The sequence below is a fragment of the Tripterygium wilfordii genome, chromosome 5 (assembly GCF_013401445.1).
Source record: "Tripterygium wilfordii isolate XIE 37 chromosome 5, ASM1340144v1, whole genome shotgun sequence".
Taxonomy (NCBI): domain Eukaryota; kingdom Viridiplantae; phylum Streptophyta; class Magnoliopsida; order Celastrales; family Celastraceae; genus Tripterygium; species Tripterygium wilfordii.
In genome coordinates, this window is record NC_052236.1 from 12465185 (window position 1) to 12484843 (window position 19659).

At 35.0% G+C, this 19659-nt stretch overlaps 5 protein-coding genes across 5 annotated transcripts; 3 read left to right on the top strand and 2 right to left on the bottom strand.

Moving 5' to 3' along the window:
- Window positions 1-1094: 1094 nt before the first annotated feature.
- On the top strand, window positions 1095-3737 carry LOC119998646. Its single transcript, XM_038845981.1, has 4 exons — window positions 1095-1436; window positions 1593-2761; window positions 2888-2962; window positions 3278-3737. Exons 1-4 carry the CDS (start codon window positions 1095-1097, stop codon window positions 3735-3737), a joined length of 2046 nt encoding a protein of 681 aa, XP_038701909.1.
- Window positions 3738-4610: 873 nt separating this feature from the next.
- On the bottom strand, window positions 4611-8419 carry LOC119998647. The gene is made up of 6 exons (XM_038845982.1): window positions 7601-8419; window positions 6874-7146; window positions 5704-6753; window positions 5339-5434; window positions 4831-5201; window positions 4611-4755 (listed from the first exon to the last, which is right to left on the bottom strand). The coding sequence occupies exons 1-6, from the start codon at window positions 8417-8419 to the stop codon at window positions 4611-4613; spliced, it is 2754 nt and encodes a 917-aa protein (XP_038701910.1).
- A 1685-nt stretch (window positions 8420-10104) lies between these two features.
- Window positions 10105-10766, top strand: LOC119998648. Its single transcript, XM_038845983.1, has 2 exons — window positions 10105-10659; window positions 10752-10766. Exons 1-2 carry the CDS (start codon window positions 10105-10107, stop codon window positions 10764-10766), a joined length of 570 nt encoding a protein of 189 aa, XP_038701911.1.
- A 2299-nt stretch (window positions 10767-13065) lies between these two features.
- LOC119998189 (putative ubiquitin-like-specific protease 1B) lies at window positions 13066-14056 on the top strand. Its single transcript, XM_038845441.1, has 3 exons — window positions 13066-13145; window positions 13283-13653; window positions 13729-14056. The coding sequence occupies exons 1-3, from the start codon at window positions 13086-13088 to the stop codon at window positions 13871-13873; spliced, it is 576 nt and encodes a 191-aa protein (XP_038701369.1). The 5' UTR covers window positions 13066-13085; the 3' UTR covers window positions 13874-14056.
- Window positions 14057-14665: 609 nt separating this feature from the next.
- LOC119998649 lies at window positions 14666-18074 on the bottom strand. The gene is made up of 4 exons (XM_038845985.1): window positions 17905-18074; window positions 15644-17312; window positions 15443-15517; window positions 14666-15125 (listed from the first exon to the last, which is right to left on the bottom strand). Exons 2-4 carry the CDS (start codon window positions 17308-17310, stop codon window positions 14666-14668), a joined length of 2202 nt encoding a protein of 733 aa, XP_038701913.1. The 5' UTR covers window positions 17311-17312; window positions 17905-18074.
- Between the last annotated feature and the right edge of the window lie 1585 nt (window positions 18075-19659).

Here is a 19659-nt window from a genome sequence, read left to right on the forward strand (position 1 = left end):
CCTTCTTTTCAAAACACTTAAATATAACCCTTTTGCCAAAGGAAAAGACATTCATATCCTTTCACGTCTTTTCATGCACCACATCTCTCTCTTAAACCCTAAAAATGATTTTCCCTCCCAAAAACACTCATCTCCCTCTGCGAAACCACTCTCTCTCTCCTTCAAACCCAGTAAAACCGCCCATGTATACCTCTTTCATTCGAAATTTGTCACAGATCTAGTGAAATCGATAAGCCAAAAGCTCAAATCTTCAAGGTTGAAGTATCGGGACGTATAAGCTCGGTAAGCTGCCATAGCGACGTCGTCGAAGACGCAAACGAGCCTAAAGTCGGCAACGCAATCTCCGAATTCGTTCCCCTAGAACATATAAGTGCTCACCGTGGTCGCTACATGTCCAACCCTTCGTCTCCTACTTCAGCGAGTTTGTATTTTACCATACAACATCTTGTGCTAAAACATCTTGTCATTTAAGTCGAGAAGGCAGATAGCACCAAACTAAGGTTAGTGTAGTGCATTTTATGAGTTAATATACCAGTACAAATATTTCGTTGATAAATGATTTTTCGTTGATGTGAGACAAATTTTTCGTTGGTTACTTCGTTAGTTTTCGTTTAACTCAGACAATTTTTCGTTGATAAAACATTTATATGGTTGATAATATAACGATTTCAATGAAGTGGGTTTCTCACCCAACAACTTTAACCATGGCTAGATGTATAGCGCAGAAGATGTTCGACCAATCGTAAATGGCAGAAAGTTTACACTTACACTTCACCATTCTGTTAGTGTAATAAAAACTCCAGTAAATATTTTTCGTTGCTAAACTTGTGTATTTTCATTGCTAAACGTGTATATTTTGGTTGCTAAACGTGTGTAATCTCGTATCTAAATGACTGTATTGTCGTTGATATCGACAGCTTTTTTAGTTGATAACTGTTTTACTTTTCTTATATCATACCAATTGCAGTTATTTCATTGATAACTGTTTAAATTTTCGTTGCTAAACGTGTATAATTTATGTCTGTTTCGTTGATAACCCTGTTACTTTTCGTTGAGTTTTTTGGTTGAATACTCACTTATTTTGTGATTCAGAAATGGAAGAGGTTAGCATATTGGTTCGTTATTGTGGGTCTTGGGAAAAGGTTGGTCTCAGTTATGCATATAAGGGTGGGAAGAGTAAGGGCATGATCATTCCAAATGACATTTCCTACAACCAATTATTGGATATGGTGTACGAATTGACGAATATCGATCGTCGGACACATAACATCCAATTGAAGTATATTTTCAATGTCCATGGTCCAACTGAACCTGTTGAGATTGAAGGTGACAGGGATGTTCATTTTTTTGTACGATGCAACAGCGACAAGAACATACCTGGGACATCTCTATGCATTTCAAACACTGATAGAGAGGTATATGATGATGATACTGAGGTAAATTTTGAGTTAAATGATGATCGATATGATATTGCAGATACATAATTGTTTGAAGAACCTGACATAGTTGGATTCAGCCGGAACATTGATGATCGTAACGAACCTCAGATAAATATATCAGAAGTTAACGCCAATGATCATACAACTGCCCAGGAAAATTTTTCTTCTGAGGGTAATGCTGGATTTGCCGGTTCTAATTCAATTGGTGCGTCACAAAGCTGTGGTAATATGATCTCACCTGTTGTACATGATGATTCATATGCTGTTTTGAAAGTCGGAGAAATATTTCCAGACAAGAAGAGCTTGTTTAAAAAGTTATGCATGCATGCGCTGCATTTGCACTTCGAATTCAAAGTGGCAAAATCGACAAAAACTCTTTTTGTTGTTCGATGCAAAGTAAGTGAATGCAAGTGGTGGCTTCGAGCAACGAGAGTTGATGACACTTGTTTTTTCGTCATAAAGGTATATCGTGACGAACATTTGTCTTCTTCTTGTTTTGAATTTCATGAAGCTCGTCAAGCAACAGGTTGGGTTGTGGGGGAATGCATTAAGTCTAAATATGAGGGGGTTAGTTGCATTTATAGACCAAATGACATTGTCAAGGATTTTCAGAGAGTGCATGGAGTTTCAATCACTTATGGGAAAGCTTGGAGGGCTAGAGAAAGTGCCCTACATTCATTACATGGTACGCCAGAACAATCTTTTGCTGAACTTCCCTCTTTTTTTGCACAATTGGAATCAAACAATCCAGGAACGGTTACACATATTGAGTTGGATTCTATCAATCGATTCAAATACTGTTTCATGGCCATTGGACCATCATTAAGAGGTTTTCGTACTTGTATAAGACCTGTAATTTGTGTTGATGGAACTCATTTGAAAGGTAAGTATCTTGGAACATTATTCGTTGCCACATGTTTGGATGGAAACAACCAGGTTTATCCTTTGGCTTTTGGAGTAGGGGATTCAGAAAATGATGATGCGTGGACATGGTTCTTTGAAAAATTGAATGGAGCTATTGGAAGCATGGATTCACTTGTTTTTATATCGGATAGGAATGCAAGTATTGAAAAAAGTATCCGGAGAGTTTTTCCAGAGGCCATACATGGTGCTTGTATGTATCACCTTGGTCAGAATTTGAAGTCCAAAAAGTTTAGTGATTCTGTCATCCCTCTATTCTACAAGGCAGCAAAGTCATACAATAAGGTGGAGTTTCACCATATCATGAATCAAATACTCAGATTCGATGCAGGTAATGTTTTCAAGTATTTAAGTGAAGCTGGTTTTGAGAAATGGTCTAGGGCTTATTTTCCTGGACAACGGTATAACATCATGACAACAAATATAGCTGAATGCTTAAATGGAATATTGAGGGATGCTCGAACCTTACCTATTACGAAGTTGATGGATCATCTGCAATCTTTATTACAACGATGGTTTCATGAGAGACGATCAATAGCTCTTGAAATGAAAGGTGAACTGACTGACTATTACGATAAAGTTGCAGAAGAAAGAAGGAATAGGTATTTAAAGTAATTTAATTCTCATTGATAACCTTGAGAAATTTCGTTGATGATTTGTTTATTTCGTTTAGAATTTAGTTATTTTGGTTGATAAAACTTCGAGAATTTTCGTTGATGATTTAAATATTTCGTTTAGAATTTTGTTGTTGTAGTTGATAAAATGTATCGTTGATAACTTTGATGATTTTGGTTGATGATTTATATATTTCGTTGAGAATTGTGTTTTTCGTTTACTAAAGTTTCGTTGATAACTATTATTTTCTCGTTGACTATTACAATTTTATCGTTGATAATTAAAATTTTGAAACTTTTCAGGGCTAGGGTCATGACTGTGGAGCCTATTAGTATAAATACTTTTCTTGTTAAAGATGGTGATGATGGAGGACAAGTGGATTTGGCCAGCAAGACTTGCTCCTGCAGAGTTTTTGATATTGACCATATACCCTGCATCCACGCCTTTGCAGCATGTAGAGTTAGAAAATTACCAATAATTTCATTGTGTTCGCAATATTATCGTACTGATATGCTGCTGCTGGCATACGCAGAACCAATCAACCCTGTCTTGAACACAGACGCTAATGTTCTAACTGAGGAATTGAGGGTTGTCTTACCTCCAGAAACCAGGAGAAAAAGTGGACGACCAAAGAAACGTCGAATTCCATCATCCGGTGAGCAAATACAAAAAAGAAAATGCAGTCGTTGCAAACAAGATGGTCACAACCGTCAAACTTGTAGCGAGCCCATTTGTTTACACCCTAGCACGTCAGCACAATGAGTTATGATTGAACTTGATCGTTGGTATTTATTTGTTAGGCTATCTCATGTTTCGTTGATAACTATTACTTGTAACGTTGATAAGTCTTACTGTTTCCGTTGGTAGTTATGTTATGGTGCATAGTTTTTCGTTGATAACTATTATTCGTAACGTTGATAAGTCTTATTGTTTCCGTTGGTAGTTATGTTATGGTGCATAGTTTTTCGTTGATAACTATTATTAGTAACGTTGATAAGTCTTATTGTTTCCGTTGGTAGTTATGTTATGGTGCATAGTTTTTCGTTGATAACTATTATTAGTAACGTTGATAAGTCTTACTGTTTCCGTTGGTAGTTATGTTATGGTGCATAGTTTTTCGTTGATAACTATTATTCGTAACGTTGATAAGTCTTACTGTTTCCGTTGGTAGTTATGTTATGGTGCATAGTTTTTCGTTGATAACTATTATTCGTAACGTTGATAAATCTTACTGTTTCCGTTGGTAGTTATGTTATGGTGCATAGTTTTTCGTTGATAACTATTATTCGTAACGTTGATAAGTCTTATTGTTTCCGTTGGTAGTTATGTTATGGTGCATAGTTTTTCGTTGATAACTATTATTAGTAACGTTGATAAGTCTTATTGTTTCCGTTGGTAGTTATGTTATGTTATGATGCATAGTTTTTCGTTGATAACTATTATTCGTAACGTTGATAAGTCTTACTGTTTCCGTTGGTAGTTATGTTATGGTGCATAGTTTTTCGTTGATAACTATTACTTGTAACGTTGATTACTCATACTGTCTTCGTTGGTAAATATAGAATATCATATATATAAATGAAATAATTACAGTTGTATATATTAAATAAACATAATATGTTAATCAAATAGAAATTACATTCTCATCGTGCCCATTTTCCATGTCTCGACTGCAAATTTTTTCCTAATAAATCCCATGTTCTCAGGTTTCAAAATGGTCACGTCCTTATCGGCTGAGAGAATCTCTATGAATTTTATACAGAACATGCCGCAGTCCGAACTGAACGAAAAAGCAAGCGAAATTAGGTCAATTATTTATTAGAAGATTATTTATTAAAGGAATATAAAACCTTACCCATTTTGTTGTTGAGGAACTTCAGGTTGACGCTCTATGGTCCATGGAGATTCATCGTCGATGACGTTGGCCCGCTTCAGCATCTTGGGGATCAATGTTGCAATGGATTTCATTTCATTACTAAATGTCTCCTGTCTGGTGTGCTTGATAAGTGAATCATAACAAATGATCCTCTTTTCTTGAAGGTCTATCACACCAGCAGCCCAATGATCAGCAGTTATATTAATTGGGAAATAAACCCTATCCAAATTGGACCAAGAGACCATATTTTCCTTAGATCCGTCAACAAAATGCAGTAGAAGATCATCACGGTCCCAATGTGAAGGCTCATTGTTCTCTTCGTGCAATTTGTAACGGATGTTGAGATATGTCTGGAAAAAAAATTATATTGAAATATCAACGAAAAAATATTTATGTTATCAACGAAAAAGTGTATATTATAAACGAAGAGTGTAATATAAATGTCAACCTAAACATAGATAAAATCAACGAGAATTAAAATACTTACATGAAAAGGTGTATCCATAATCGCACATTTTTGTCTGAAAATATCAGTATTCTCAGACATTCTTTTACGAATGAACTCGAATGCAACGTCAAGATGCTGCAGAACATATTTATATCATTATAAGAAATAAAGTAAGTTTATCAACCATAAACACCAAAACAAATACAGTTATCAACCAAATCTATATGCATATATCAACCAAATCTATATGCATATACCAACCTAAATAAAAGCAGTAGTCAACGTAAAAGTAATTCAGTTATAAACATAATTTAAAAACTTTCATTAACATAATAACTAATTTATAAATTTCTATATCATTAACAGAAAACGTAATATACAAATTAAGAGTTATAAGTGCGTACCGTGTCTAGTAGCCACTTGCTTTGGTCGATGATTGTATCAAACCAATCCTTTTTTGCATCAATTGTTTTTAGATCAATTGTCTTATCATGATTGATGGGATTCTTAAAGAATTCATTCATTTCAACTTCCCATTCGTTAGGAAACTCTGAAATAGGATTGAACTCTGGGAGGATCTTTCTCTTCTTCTTGGAAGGGTCAGTATATGGTGACACTTGGTACGAACCCCTCTTCTTCAATCTTTTGCTCTGATACTGTTGACCTTCTGTTGCAAGCTTTGCCAACAAACGTAATTTATTCGCATCAGTATCATCCTCCTCATTAGCAATTGAACTACTCCCATCAACCATTTCTTCGACTGAGGCATCAACCAGTTCATCAGGTTGATCAACCTTAACTTCAGAGATACCAACCATAAATTCATTGGTATCAACCTTATCTGAAGTCGTTGCAACCGTGTGGTCAACCATAAACGTAAGGTTATCAACCTTAAGTTCACTGTTATCAACTTCAAACTGGTAATTATCAACTTTATCATCAACCTTGATATCAACACTGTGACCCTTCTCAATTGCTACAGAAGGATTATCAAGATGACGATCATCATCATCAACAATCTCATCGACATGGGGGGCAACATAAAATCTATCTGCATCATCATCATCATCGGTTGTTTCAGTTGGCAACTGATCCACCTTTTCAATAATATCGCTAATAACTTTATCAAAAACTTCTTTGGATTCAGTTGCCAAGTTCTCGTCCCCCTCGATGAATGTTATATCACCCTTCTCCAGGTGCCCAATTTCCACCTGCTCAGCTTCAACTTCATCTTTATCATCATTTAAAGAAGGCTTCTTCTTCATTGAAGCCTTCTTTCTCCTGGAAATCAGCTCTTCCAAACCCACTTTTTTCTTCTTCTCCAACTCTTGTAACTCTGATATTTCTTTGGCTGCCTTCGGCATTAAACGTGAGCTCCTTCTCAGAGTATTTTTCTTTACATGCTTCCCCTTTTTTATCGCCCTCATCTTCACAATCTTCCTCTTAATCCCCACCTTTTCTTCATTTTCCTCAACTTTATCATGTGCAATTTTCTTTTCTTCTTCTTCTGTTTTGCTCAACTTCTGAGCAGATTTTAGGCTCACAATCTCGTGCTCAATAGAACTGAGTCTCACCGAGATATCATTTATCTTCTCATCCAGTTTATTTTCTAATGCAGCAAGAGTATCCTTGACCAATCCCCTGATCAACGAACTCACAAGCAATCCCATCTCAAATGTATCATCTGACTTTTTAACTGAACTGACATCAGAGTCAGCTCCAGGGTGCTGAATGGGTTGCTTGGCTTTCTTTGCCTTCTTTAACAAGACACCAACATTCCCTTCACAATTAAATGTATAGTCTTGCTCACTTTCTGAGTGTGTGTTAACCATTTCAAAGACTGTAACCTGAAGATGAAACAATAATATAATATAAAACATCTAAATTATATTATCAACGTAAATAAATAAAATACCAACGTAAATAAATAAAATACCAACTTAAATATATACAATACCAACGTAAATAAATAAAATACCAACTTAAATATATACAATACCAACGTAAAATTATACAATACCAACGTAAAATTATACAATACCAACGTAAATATATATAATACCAACGTAAATATATACAATATCAAAGTAAAAAATAAAATATCAACGTAAATATATACAATACCAACGTAAATATATACAATACCAACGTAAACTATATACAATACCAACGTAAAATTCTCAATAACAAATAAAACATATAAATTGTAAATCATCAAACTTCACATTTTCATTATAAACCAGAAAAATATAATTACCTCATCCGCCTCCAATATATCGTTGACAGTCTTGGACTTGGTGCCTTAGTTGATGACCATTTCAACATTCTAGGCAACAAATTCAGATCAACACAGTCTGCAAAACTTGCTGCAATACTTGGAATAACCTCGTATACCCATAGTTGGAAAGCCCAAGGAAAGCCCAATAGATTGTACCATTCAAAATCATTCTGCTTGGCCTTAAATTTGTCGGACCTTCCAACAAGACAATTAGTTAGGGACTGTATTGTCTTCTTGTAGGACAAAGTCCCCCATGGGTACTTGTTGAACTCATCAACATAATCAACCAGATTCAAGAAATCAACATCAATCAACAGCTTCACATCTCTACCTAAGAGTACATACTCAACAAAATATACAAGTGCCAACTTATATACATCTTCTGGATCTTGGCACTGCATAAAAGTCATTCGTAACTCTTGGCATGAAATATGATAGCTTCCATTGAAATACTTATTCTGCAAGCCCACCCTAGGTTCACCAGACTTCTCCATCTCTTTCAAATATAATGAGATGTCTGGTAGGGAATGACACCTCAATCCAGTTATGAGGTTAAATTCCCTTATTGAAAAACTAGTTTCTCTTCCACCAATCAAAAACACCAACTTCCCTTTCTTTTCATCCTCTTTTGATTGTACTTGCCGAAGGAGGAGTTGGTGTACAATCTGTGGAGCCCATTTAATGTTTTTCAGTTGTAAGAAAGTACCAAAACAGGTTCCCCTAAACAAAGTCAGCTGATCTTCGCTCAGCTTACTCCTAATATCGCTTATTGTTTCATGTAACTTTGAAAAAGAAAGAACCTTGGCACCAAATCTCTCGTTGATGGGAATCTTGTATGCCATTTTATGTTAAATCTGCATGTATATGAAAGGTGGAAAATAAGTTTATCAAACATAAACACAAAACCAAAACAGTTATCAACTAAATATATATGTATTTATCAACGAAAAAGTCATACAGTTCCCAACGAAAAAGTAATAAAGTTATCAACCTAAAAGTAATACAGTTATCAACCAAAAAGTAATACAATTATCAACCAAAAATTAATACAGTTATCAACCAAAAAGTAATACAGTTGTCAACATAAATAAAAGCAGTTATCAACGAAAAAGGTACAAACTTTCATGAACAGTACAACAACTTTCTACGTGTACTGCAAAACTGATAACAACGAACATGCACGCCTTTACCAACGAAACCCAACACCCTATAACATATATATTACACGCATGACTGTACTGTTTCTCTAACCTCTTCCAAAAATCTCATACATATGAACGAATATTCAAACACCGTAAATCCATGAAATGAAACTAACCTTAGAGTCGCGTTTGTTGTTGTTGTTGTTCGTTCGTAAAAAACCAGAAGAAATTCCAACAAATAATATTCTCGGAAGAACGAATAAGTTGAAGGAAGAAGATACAGATGCGAGAGAATTTTTTATGCTCGTGTGTGAATAAACGAAGAAGAAGATGAAAGGACGGGTTTTACGCAATTCGAGACGGTAACTGTTGACTTTTAGGATTTTGAACTGTGCAATGGGTAATTTTGTCTTTTCCTTTGTTAAAAGGGTTATATTTAAGTGTTTTAAAAAGATGGGTTAGATTTGAAAAATGTTTATAAACGAGGGTTATTTTTCAAAAAAACCCTAGATTAATAGAACTTCTCCTCTTTGCTCCCTAGAAACTGAAAAAAAACCCCATTGACAAGGTTTATCGATGGGTTTTTTTGAAAAATAACCCTCGTTTATAAACATTTTTCAAATCTAACCCATCTTTTTAAAACACTTAAATATAACCCTTTTGACAAAGGAAAAGACAAAATTACCCATTGCACAGTTCAAAATCCTAAAAGTCAACAGTTACCGTCTCGAATTGCGTAAAACCCGTCCTTTCATCTTCTTCTTCGTTTATTCACACACGAGCATAAAAAATTCTCTCGCATCTGTATCTTCTTCCTTCAACTTATTCGTTCTTCCGAGAATATTATTTGTTGGAATTTCTTCTGGTTTTTTACGAACGAACAACAACAACAACAAACGCGACTCTAAGGTTAGTTTCATTTCATGGATTTACGGTGTTTGAATATTCGTTCATATGTATGAGATTTTTGGAAGAGGTTAGAGAAACAGTACAGTCATGCGTGTAATATATATGTTATAGGGTGTTGGGTTTCGTTGGTAAAGGCGTGCATGTTCGTTGTTATCAGTTTTGCAGTACACGTAGAAAGTTGTTGTACTGTTCATGAAAGTTTGTACCTTTTTCGTTGATAACTGCTTTTATTTATGTTGACAACTGTATTACTTTTTGGTTGATAACTGTATTAATTTTTGGTTGATAATTGTATTACTTTTTGGTTGATAACTGTATTACTTTTAGGTTGATAACTTTATTACTTTTTCGTTGGGAACTGTATGACTTTTTCGTTGATAAATACATATATATTTAGTTGATAACTGTTTTGGTTTTGTGTTTATGTTTGATAAACTTATTTTCCACCTTTCATATACATGCAGATTTGACATAAAATGGCATACAAGATTCCCATCAACGAGAGATTTGGTGCCAAGGTTCTTTCTTTTTCAAAGTTACATGAAACAATAAGCGATATTAGGAGTAAGCTGAGCGAAGATCAGCTGACTTTGTTTAGGGGAACCTGTTTTGGTACTTTCTTACAACTGAAAAACATTAAATGGGCTCCACAGATTGTACACCAACTCCTCCTTCGGCAAGTACAATCAAAAGAGGATGAAAAGAAAGGGAAGTTGGTGTTTTTGATTGGTGGAAGAGAAACTAGTTTTTCAATAAGGGAATTTAACCTCATAACTGGATTGAGGTGTCATTCCCTACCAGACATCTCATTATATTTGAAAGAGATGGAGAAGTCTGGTGAACCTAGGGTGGGCTTGCAGAATAAGTATTTCAATGGAAGCTATCATATTTCATGCCAAGAGTTACGAAGGACTTTTATGCAGTGCCAAGATCCAGAAGATGTATATAAGTTGGCACTTGTATATTTTGTTGAGTATGTACTCTTAGGTAGAGATGTGAAGCTGTTGATTGATGTTGATTTCTTGAATCTGGTTGATTATGTTGATGAGTTCAACAAGTACCCATGGGGGACTTTGTCCTACAAGAAGACAATACAGTCCCTAACTAATTGTCTTGTTGGAAGGTTCGACAAATTTAAGGCCAAGCAGAATGATTTTGAATGGTACAATCTATTGGGCTTTCCTTGGGCTTTCCAACTATGGGAATACGAGGTTATTCCAAGTATTGCAGCAAGTTTTGCAGACTGTGTTGATCTGAATTTGTTGCCTAGAATGTTGAAATGGTCATCAACTAAGGCACCAAAGTCCAAGACTGTCAACGATATATTGGAGGCGGATGAGGTAATTATATTTTTCTGGTTTATAATGAAAATGTGAAGTTTGATGATTTACAATTTATATGTTTTATTTGTTATTGAGAATTTTACGTTGGTATTGTATATAGTTTACGTTGGTATTGTATATATTTACGTTGATATTGTATATATTTACGTTGGTATTGTATATATTTACGTTGATATTTTATTTTTTTACTTTGATATTGTATATATTTACGTTGGTATTATATATATTTACGTTGGTATTGTATAATTTTACGTTGGTATTGTATATATTTAAGTTGGTATTTTATTTATTTACGTTGGTATTTTATTTATTTACGTTGATAATATAATTTAGATGTTTTATATTATATTATTGTTTCATCTTCAGGTTACAGTCTTTGAAATGGTCAACACACACTCAGAAAGTGAGCAAGACTATACATTTAATTGTGAAGGGAATGTAGGTGTCTTGTTAAATAAGGCAAAGAAAGCCAAGCAACCCATTCAGAACCCTGGAGCTGACTCTGATGTCAGTTCAGTTAAAAAGTCAGATGATACATTTGAGATGGGATTGCTTGTGAGTTCGTTGATCAGGGGATTGGTCAAGGATACTCTTGCTGCATTAGAAAATAAACTGGATGAGAAGATAAATGATATCTCGGTGAGACTCAGTTCTATTGAGCACGAGATTGTGAGCCTAAAATCTGCTCAGAAGTTGAGCAAAACAGAAGAAGAAGAAAAGAAAATTGCATATGATAAAGTTGAGGAAAAGGAAGAAAATGTGGGGGTTAAGAGGAAGATTGTGAAGATGAGGGCGATAAAAAAGGGGAAGCATGTAAAGAAAAATACTCTGAGAAGGAGCTCACGTTTAATGACGAAGGCAGTCAAAGAAATATCAGAGTTACAAGAGTTGGAGAAGAAGAAAAAAGTGGGTTTGGAAGAGCTGATTTCCAGGAGAAAGAAGGCTTCAATGAAGAAGAAGCCTTCTTTAAATGATGATAAAGATGAAGTTAAAGCTGAGCAGGTGGAAATTGGGCACCTGGAGAAGGGTGATATAACATCCATCGAGGGGGACGAGAACTTGGCAACTGAATCCAAAGAAGTTTTTGATAAAGTTATTAGCGATATTATTGAAAAGGTGGATCAGTTGCCAACTGAAACAACCGATGATGATGATGATGCAGATAGATTTTATGTTGCCCCCCATGTCGATGAGATTGTTGATGATGATGATCGTCATCTTGATAATCCTTCTGTAGCAATTGAGAAGGGTCACAGTGTTGATATCAAGGTTGATGATAAAGTTGATAATTACCAGTTTGAAGTTGATAACAGTGAACTTAAGGTTGATAACCTTACGTTTATGGTTGACAACACGGTTGCAACGACTTCAGATAAGGTTGATACCAATGAATTTATGGTTGGTATCTCTGAAGTTAAGGTTGATCAACCTGATGAACTGGTTGATGCCTCAGTCGAAGAAATGGTTGATGGGAGTAGTTCAATTGCTAATGAGGAGGATGATACTGATGCGAATAAATTACGTTTGTTGGCAAAGCTTGCAACAGAAGGTCAACAGTATCAGAGCAAAAGATTGAAGAAGAGGGGTTCGTACCAAGTGTCACCATATACTGACCCTTCCAAGAAGAAGAGAAAGATCCTCCCAGAGTTCAATCCTATTTCAGAGTTTCCTAACGAATGGGAAGTTGAAATGAATGAATTCTTTAAGAATCCCATCAATCATGATAAGACAATTGATCTAAAAACAATTGATGCAAAAAAGGATTGGTTTGATACAATCATCGACCAAAGCAAGTGGATACTAGACACGGTACGCACTTATAACTCTTAATTTGTATATTACGTTTTCTGTTAATGATATAGAAATTTATAAATTAGTTATTATGTTAATGAAAGTTTTTAAATTATGTTTATAACTGAATTACTTTTACGTTGACTACTGCTTTTGTTTTGGTTGGTATATGCATATAGATTTGGTTGATATATGCATATAGATTTGGTTGATAACTGTATTTGTTTTGGTGTTTATGGTTGATAAACTTACTTTATTTCTTATAATGATATAAATATGTTCTGCAGCATCTTGACATTGCATTCGAGTTCATTCGTAAAAGAATGTCTGAGAATACTGATATTTTCAGACAAAAATGTGCGATTATGGATACACCTTTTCATGTAAGTATTTTAATTCTCGTTGATTTTATCTATGTTTAGGTTGACATTTATATTACACTCTTCGTTTATAATATACACTTTTTCGTTGATAACATAAATATTTTTTCGTTGATATTTCAATATAATTTTTTTTCCAGACATATCTCAACATCCGTTACAAATTGCACGAAGAGAACAATGAGCCTTCACATTGGGACCGTGATGATCTTCTACTGCATTTTGTTGACGGATCTAAGGAAAATATGGTCTCTTGGTCCAATTTGGATAGGGTTTATTTCCCAATTAATATAACTGCTGATCATTGGGCTGCTGGTGTGATAGACCTTCAAGAAAAGAGGATCATTTGTTATGATTTACTTATCAAGCACACCAGACAGGAGACATTTAGTAATGAAATGAAATCCATTGCAACATTGATCCCCAAGATGCTGAAGCGGGCCAACGTCATCGACGATGAATCTCCATGGACCATAGAGCGTCAACCTGAAGTTCCTCAACAACAAAATGGGTAAGGTTTTATATTCCTTTAATAAATAATCTTCTAATAAATAATTGACCTAATTTCGCTTGCTTTTTCGTTCAGTTCGGACTGCGGCATGTTCTGTATAAAATTCATAGAGATTCTCTCAGCCGATAAGGACGTGACCATTTTGAAACCTGAGGACATGGGATTTATTAGGAAAAAATTTGCAGTCGAGACATGGAAAATGGGCACGATGAGAATGTAATTTCTATTTGATTAACATATTATGTTTATTTAATATATACAACTGTAATTATTTCATTTATATATATGATATTCTATATTTACCAACGAAGACAGTTTGAGTAATCAACGTTACAAGTAATAGTTATCAACGAAAAACTATGCACCATAACATAACTACCAACGGAAACAGTAAGACTTATCAACGTTACGAATAATAGTTATCAACGAAAAACTATGCACCATAACATAACTACCAACGGAAACAGTAAGACTTATCAACGTTACTAATAATAGTTATCAATGAAAAACTATACACCATAACATAACTACCAACGGAAACAATAAGACTTATCAACGTTACGAATAATAGTTATCAACGAAAAACTATGCACCATAACATAACTACCAACGGAAACAATAAGACTTATCAACGTTACGAATAATAGTTATCAACGAAAAACTATGCACCATAACATAACTACCAACGGAAACAGTAAAACTTATCAATGTTACTAATAATAGTTATCAACGAAAAACTATGCACCATAACATAACTACCAACGGAAACAATAAGACTTATCAACGTTACTAATAATAGTTATCAACGAAAAACTATGCACCATAACATAACTACCAACGGAAACAATAAGACTTATCAACGTTACGCATAATAGTTATCAACGAAAAACTATGCACCATAACATAACTACCAACGGAAACAGTAAGACTTATCAACGTTACAAGTAATAGTTATCAAAGAAACATGAGATAGCCTAACAAATAAATACCAACGATCAAGTTCAATCATAACTCATTGTGCTGACGTGCTAGGGTGTAAACAAATGGGCTCGCTACAAGTTTGACGGTTGTGACCATCTTGTTTGCAACGACTGCATTTTCTTTTTTGTATTTGCTCACCGGATGATGGAATTCGACGTTTCTTTGGTCGTCCACTTTTTCTCCTGGTTTCTGGAGGTAAGACAACTCTCAATTCCTCAGTTAGAACATTAGCGTCTGTGTTCAAGACAGGGTTGATTGGTTCTGCGTATGCTAGCAGCAGCATATCAGTACGATAATATTGCGAACACAATGAAATTATTGGTAATTTTCTAACTCTACATGCTGCAAAGGCGTGGATGCAGGGTATATGGTCAATATCAAAAACTCTGCAGGAGCAAGTCTTGCTGGCCAAATCCACTTGTCCTCCATCATCACCATCTTTAACAAGAAAAGTATTTATACTAAAAGGCTCCACAGTCATGACCCTAGCCCTGAAAAGTTTCAAAATTTTAATTATCAACGATAAAATTGTAATAGTCAACGAGAAAATAATAGTTATCAACGAAACTTTAGTATACGAAAAACACAAAATTCTCAACGAAATATATAAATCATCAACCAAAATCATCAAAGTTATCAACGATACATTTTATCAACTACAACAACAAAATTCTAAACGAAATATTTAAATCATCAACGAAAATTCTCAAAGTTTTATCAACCAAAATAACTAAATTCTAAACGAAATAAACAAATCATCAACGAAATTTCTCAAGGTTATCAATGAGAATTAAATTACTTTAAATACCTATTCCTTCTTTCTTCTGCAACTTTATCGTAATAGTCAGTCAGTTCACCTTTCATTTCAAGAGCTATTGATCGTCTCTCATGAAACCATCGTTGTAATAAAGATTGCAGATGATCCATCAACTTCGTAATAGGTAAGGTTCGAGCATCCCTCAATATTCCATTTAAGCATTCAGCTATATTTGTTGTCATGATGTTATACCGTTGTCCAGGAAAATAAGCCCTAGACCATTTCTCAAAACCAGCTTCACTTAAATACTTGAAAACATTACCTGCATCGAATCTGAGTATTTGATTCATGATATGGTGAAACTCCACCTTATTGTATGACTTTGGTGCCTTGTAGAATAGAGGGATGACGGAATCACTAAACTTTTTGGACTTCAAATTCTGACCAAGGTGATACATACAAGCACCATGTATGGCCTCTGGAAAAACTCTCCGGATACTTTTTTCAATACTTGCATTCCTATCCGATATAAAAACAAGTGAATCCATGCTTTCAATAGCTCCATTCAATTTTTCAAAGAACCATGTCCACGCATCATCATTTTCTGAATCCCCTACTCCAAAAGCCAAAGGATAAACCTGGTTGTTTCCATCCAAACATGTGGCAACAAATAATGTTCCAAGATACTTACCTTTCAAATGAGTTCCATCAACACAAATTACAGGTCTTATACAAGTACGAAAACCTCTTAATGATGGTCCAATGGCCATGAAACAGTATTTCAATCGATTGATAGAATCCAACTCAATATGTGTAACCGTTCCTGGATTGTTTGATTCCAATTGTGCAAAAAAAGAGGGAAGTTCAGCAAAAGATTGTTCTGGCGTACCATGTAATGAATGTAGGGCACTTTCTCTAGCCCTCCAAGCTTTCCCATAAGTGATTGAAACTCCATGCACTCTCTGAAAATCCTTGACAATGTCATTTGGTTTATAAATGCAACTAACCCCCTCATATTTAGACTTAATGCATTCCCCCACAACCCAACCTGTTGCTTGACGAGCTTCATGAAATTCAAAACAAGAAGAAGACAAATGTTCGTCACGATATAACTTTATGACGAAAAAACAAGTGTCATCAACTCTCGTTGCTCGAAGCCACCACTTGCATTCACTTACTTTGCATCGAACAACAAAAAGAGTTTTTGTCGATTTTGCCACTTTGAATTCGAAGTGCAAATGAAGCGCATGCATGCATAACTTTTTAAACAAGCTCTTCTTGTCTGGAAATATTTCTCCGACTTTCAAAACAGCATATGAATCATCATGTACAACAGGTGAGATCATATTACCACAGCTTTGTGACGCACCAATTGAATTAGAACCGGCAAATCCAGCATTACCCTCAGAAGAAAAATTTTCCTGGGCAGTTGTATGATCATTGGCGTTAACTTCTGATATATTTATCTGAGGTTCGTTACGATCATCAATGTTCCGGCTGAATCCAACTATGTCAGGTTCTTCAAACAATTCTGTATCTGCAATATCATATCGATCATCATTTAACTCAAAATTTACCTCAGTATCATCATCATATACCTCTCTATCAGTGTTTGAAATGCATAGAGATGTCCCAGGTATGTTCTTGTCGCTGTTGCATCGTACAAAAAAATGAACATCCCTGTCACCTTCAATCTCAACAGGTTCAGTTGGACCATGGACATTGAAAATATACTTCAATTGGATGTTATGTGTCCGACGATCGATATTCGTCAATTCGTACACCATATCCAATAATTGGTTGTAGGAAATGTCATTTGGAATGATCATGCCCTTACTCTTCCCACCCTTATATGCATAACTGAGACCAACCTTTTCCCAAGACCCACAATAACGAACCAATATGCTAACCTCTTCCATTTCTGAATCACAAAATAAGTGAGTATTCAACCAAAAAACTCAACGAAAAGTAACAGGGTTATCAACGAAACAGACATAAATTATACACGTTTAGCAACGAAAATTTAAACAGTTATCAACGAAATAACTGCAATTGGTATGATATAAGAAAAGTAAAACAGTTATCAACTAAAAAAGCTGTCGATATCAACGACAATACAGTCATTTAGCTACGAGATTACACACGTTTAGCAACCAAAATATACACGTTTAGCAATGAAAATACACAAGTTTAGCAACGAAAAATATTTACTGGAGTTTTTATTACACTAACAGAATGGTGAAGTGTAAGTGTAAACTTTCTGCCATTTACGATTGGTCGAACATCTTCTGCGCTATACATCTAGCCATGGTTAAAGTTGTTGGGTGAGAAACCCACTTTATTGAAATCGTTATATTATCAACCATATAAATGTTTTATCAACGAAAAATTGTCTGAGTTAAACGAAAACTAACGAAGTAACCAACGAAAAATTTGTCTCACATCAACGAAAAATCATTTATCAACGAAATATTTGTACTGGTATATTAACTCATAAAATGCACTACACTAACCTTAGTTTGGTGCTATCTGCCTTCTCGACTTAAATGACAAGATGTTTTAGCACAAGATGTTGTATGGTAAAATGCAAACTCGCTGAAGTAGGAGACGAAGGGTTGGACATGTAGCGACCACGGTGAGCACTTATATGTTCTAGGGGAACGAATTCGGAGATTGCGTTGCCGACTTTAGGCTCGTTTACGTCTTCGACGACGTCGCTATGGCAGCTTACCGAGCTTATACGTCCCGATACTTCAACCTTGAAGATTTGAGCTTTTGGCTTATCGATTTCACTAGATCTGTGACAAATTTCGAATGAAAGAGGTATACATGGGCGGTTTTACTGGGTTTGAAGGAGAGAGAGAGTGGTTTCGCAGAGGGAGAGGAGTGTTTTTGGGAGGGAAAATCATTTTTAGGGTTTAAGAGAGAGAGGTGGTGCATGAAAAGACGTGAAAGGATATGAATGTCTTTTCCTTTGGCAAAAGGGTTATATTTAAGTGTTTTGAAAAGAATGGTTAGATTTGAAAAATGTTTATAAACGAGGGTTATTTTTCAAAAAAACCCATTAATCTATTGAATATTTGGGCTGGATCTGCTTGGTGTAATTTGGGCCTGGGCCTCCAAATATGGGCTAGATACAAGCCCAAATCTTGTCCTACATCTGTGTTTCCTCACTTTGGAGATTTTAGGTCTTTGCCCTTTAATGTATTTAGCATTTAGGCATATGTTTATGTTCCTTTTTATTTTTTGAATTATAAATTTTTTTACTATTATTTGTTTCTAGGAAAAATCTAATTTCCAACTAAATTCTAAATTTTAAAGAGTGGCTATCTCTTAAACAATGCGAATATTTCATACTTAATCAGAAGTTCCTGAGTTCCATTCTACTTGGAGTAATATTCTTGTGGTCACGCGGTGGGCTAAAGCCCAACATATCATATTGTCATATGAGAACTTCTATGCATGTAGGTCTAACAGACCGAGTTTATGGTCATACCGGATGTCCAAGCTTTTCAGCCCTTCTTTGTTGTATCTTCGCAGTTGAGTAGTAGAATGACCTCCATTATATATAGGGCACGTTTAGCAACCTAGTCAAACCATATCTATCGTCGATTGGTCTCGATCACCGCATTGCAAGTAGAGGAAATCTGTTTGGTGGGTCGTCGCAATGAGATGGAACTATGCTATCTATGGTTCTAGCCAAAGCATTGGGAGCGACTTCTTCATTGACCAAGGCTTCTCCCCTGGAATTGTCACAGCACAGGGCTCCGTCTTTCATTGACAGAAGAATTTTTTACATAGAAAAAAAAATGATGACCGATGTTACACGGTTCTTTCGTATTACACTTTTGTTTTTGCTCTTGTTAGTCATGTTGATCACGAGGCTAACGTATATACAAATAGTTAAGCCAACGTTGATTTCGATTTGTCTTAGGGAGTGCACTTCCTCTTGTCTCCTGTTATTAGTATTCCTTTTCTATGAGATGACTTTGTAGGGGTGTCCCACCCCAGATTTTGTCTAGTTTAATAATATTTTCTTTCCATAAAAAAACAGGAGTGAAAATATGTGGTTGGACTTGGACCACCTCCATCTTATTCCATTTTTTAAAATAAATTCAACATCTTATTCCATTTTTTAAAATAAATTCAACTTAATTATATACAATTTTTTATGTGCATATTCTTATTGGTTTTTCATTTATAAGATCTCTTCTACTTAGCTTAGTTGTTTTATATAACAATATAATTTTATTAATGAATCAGATATG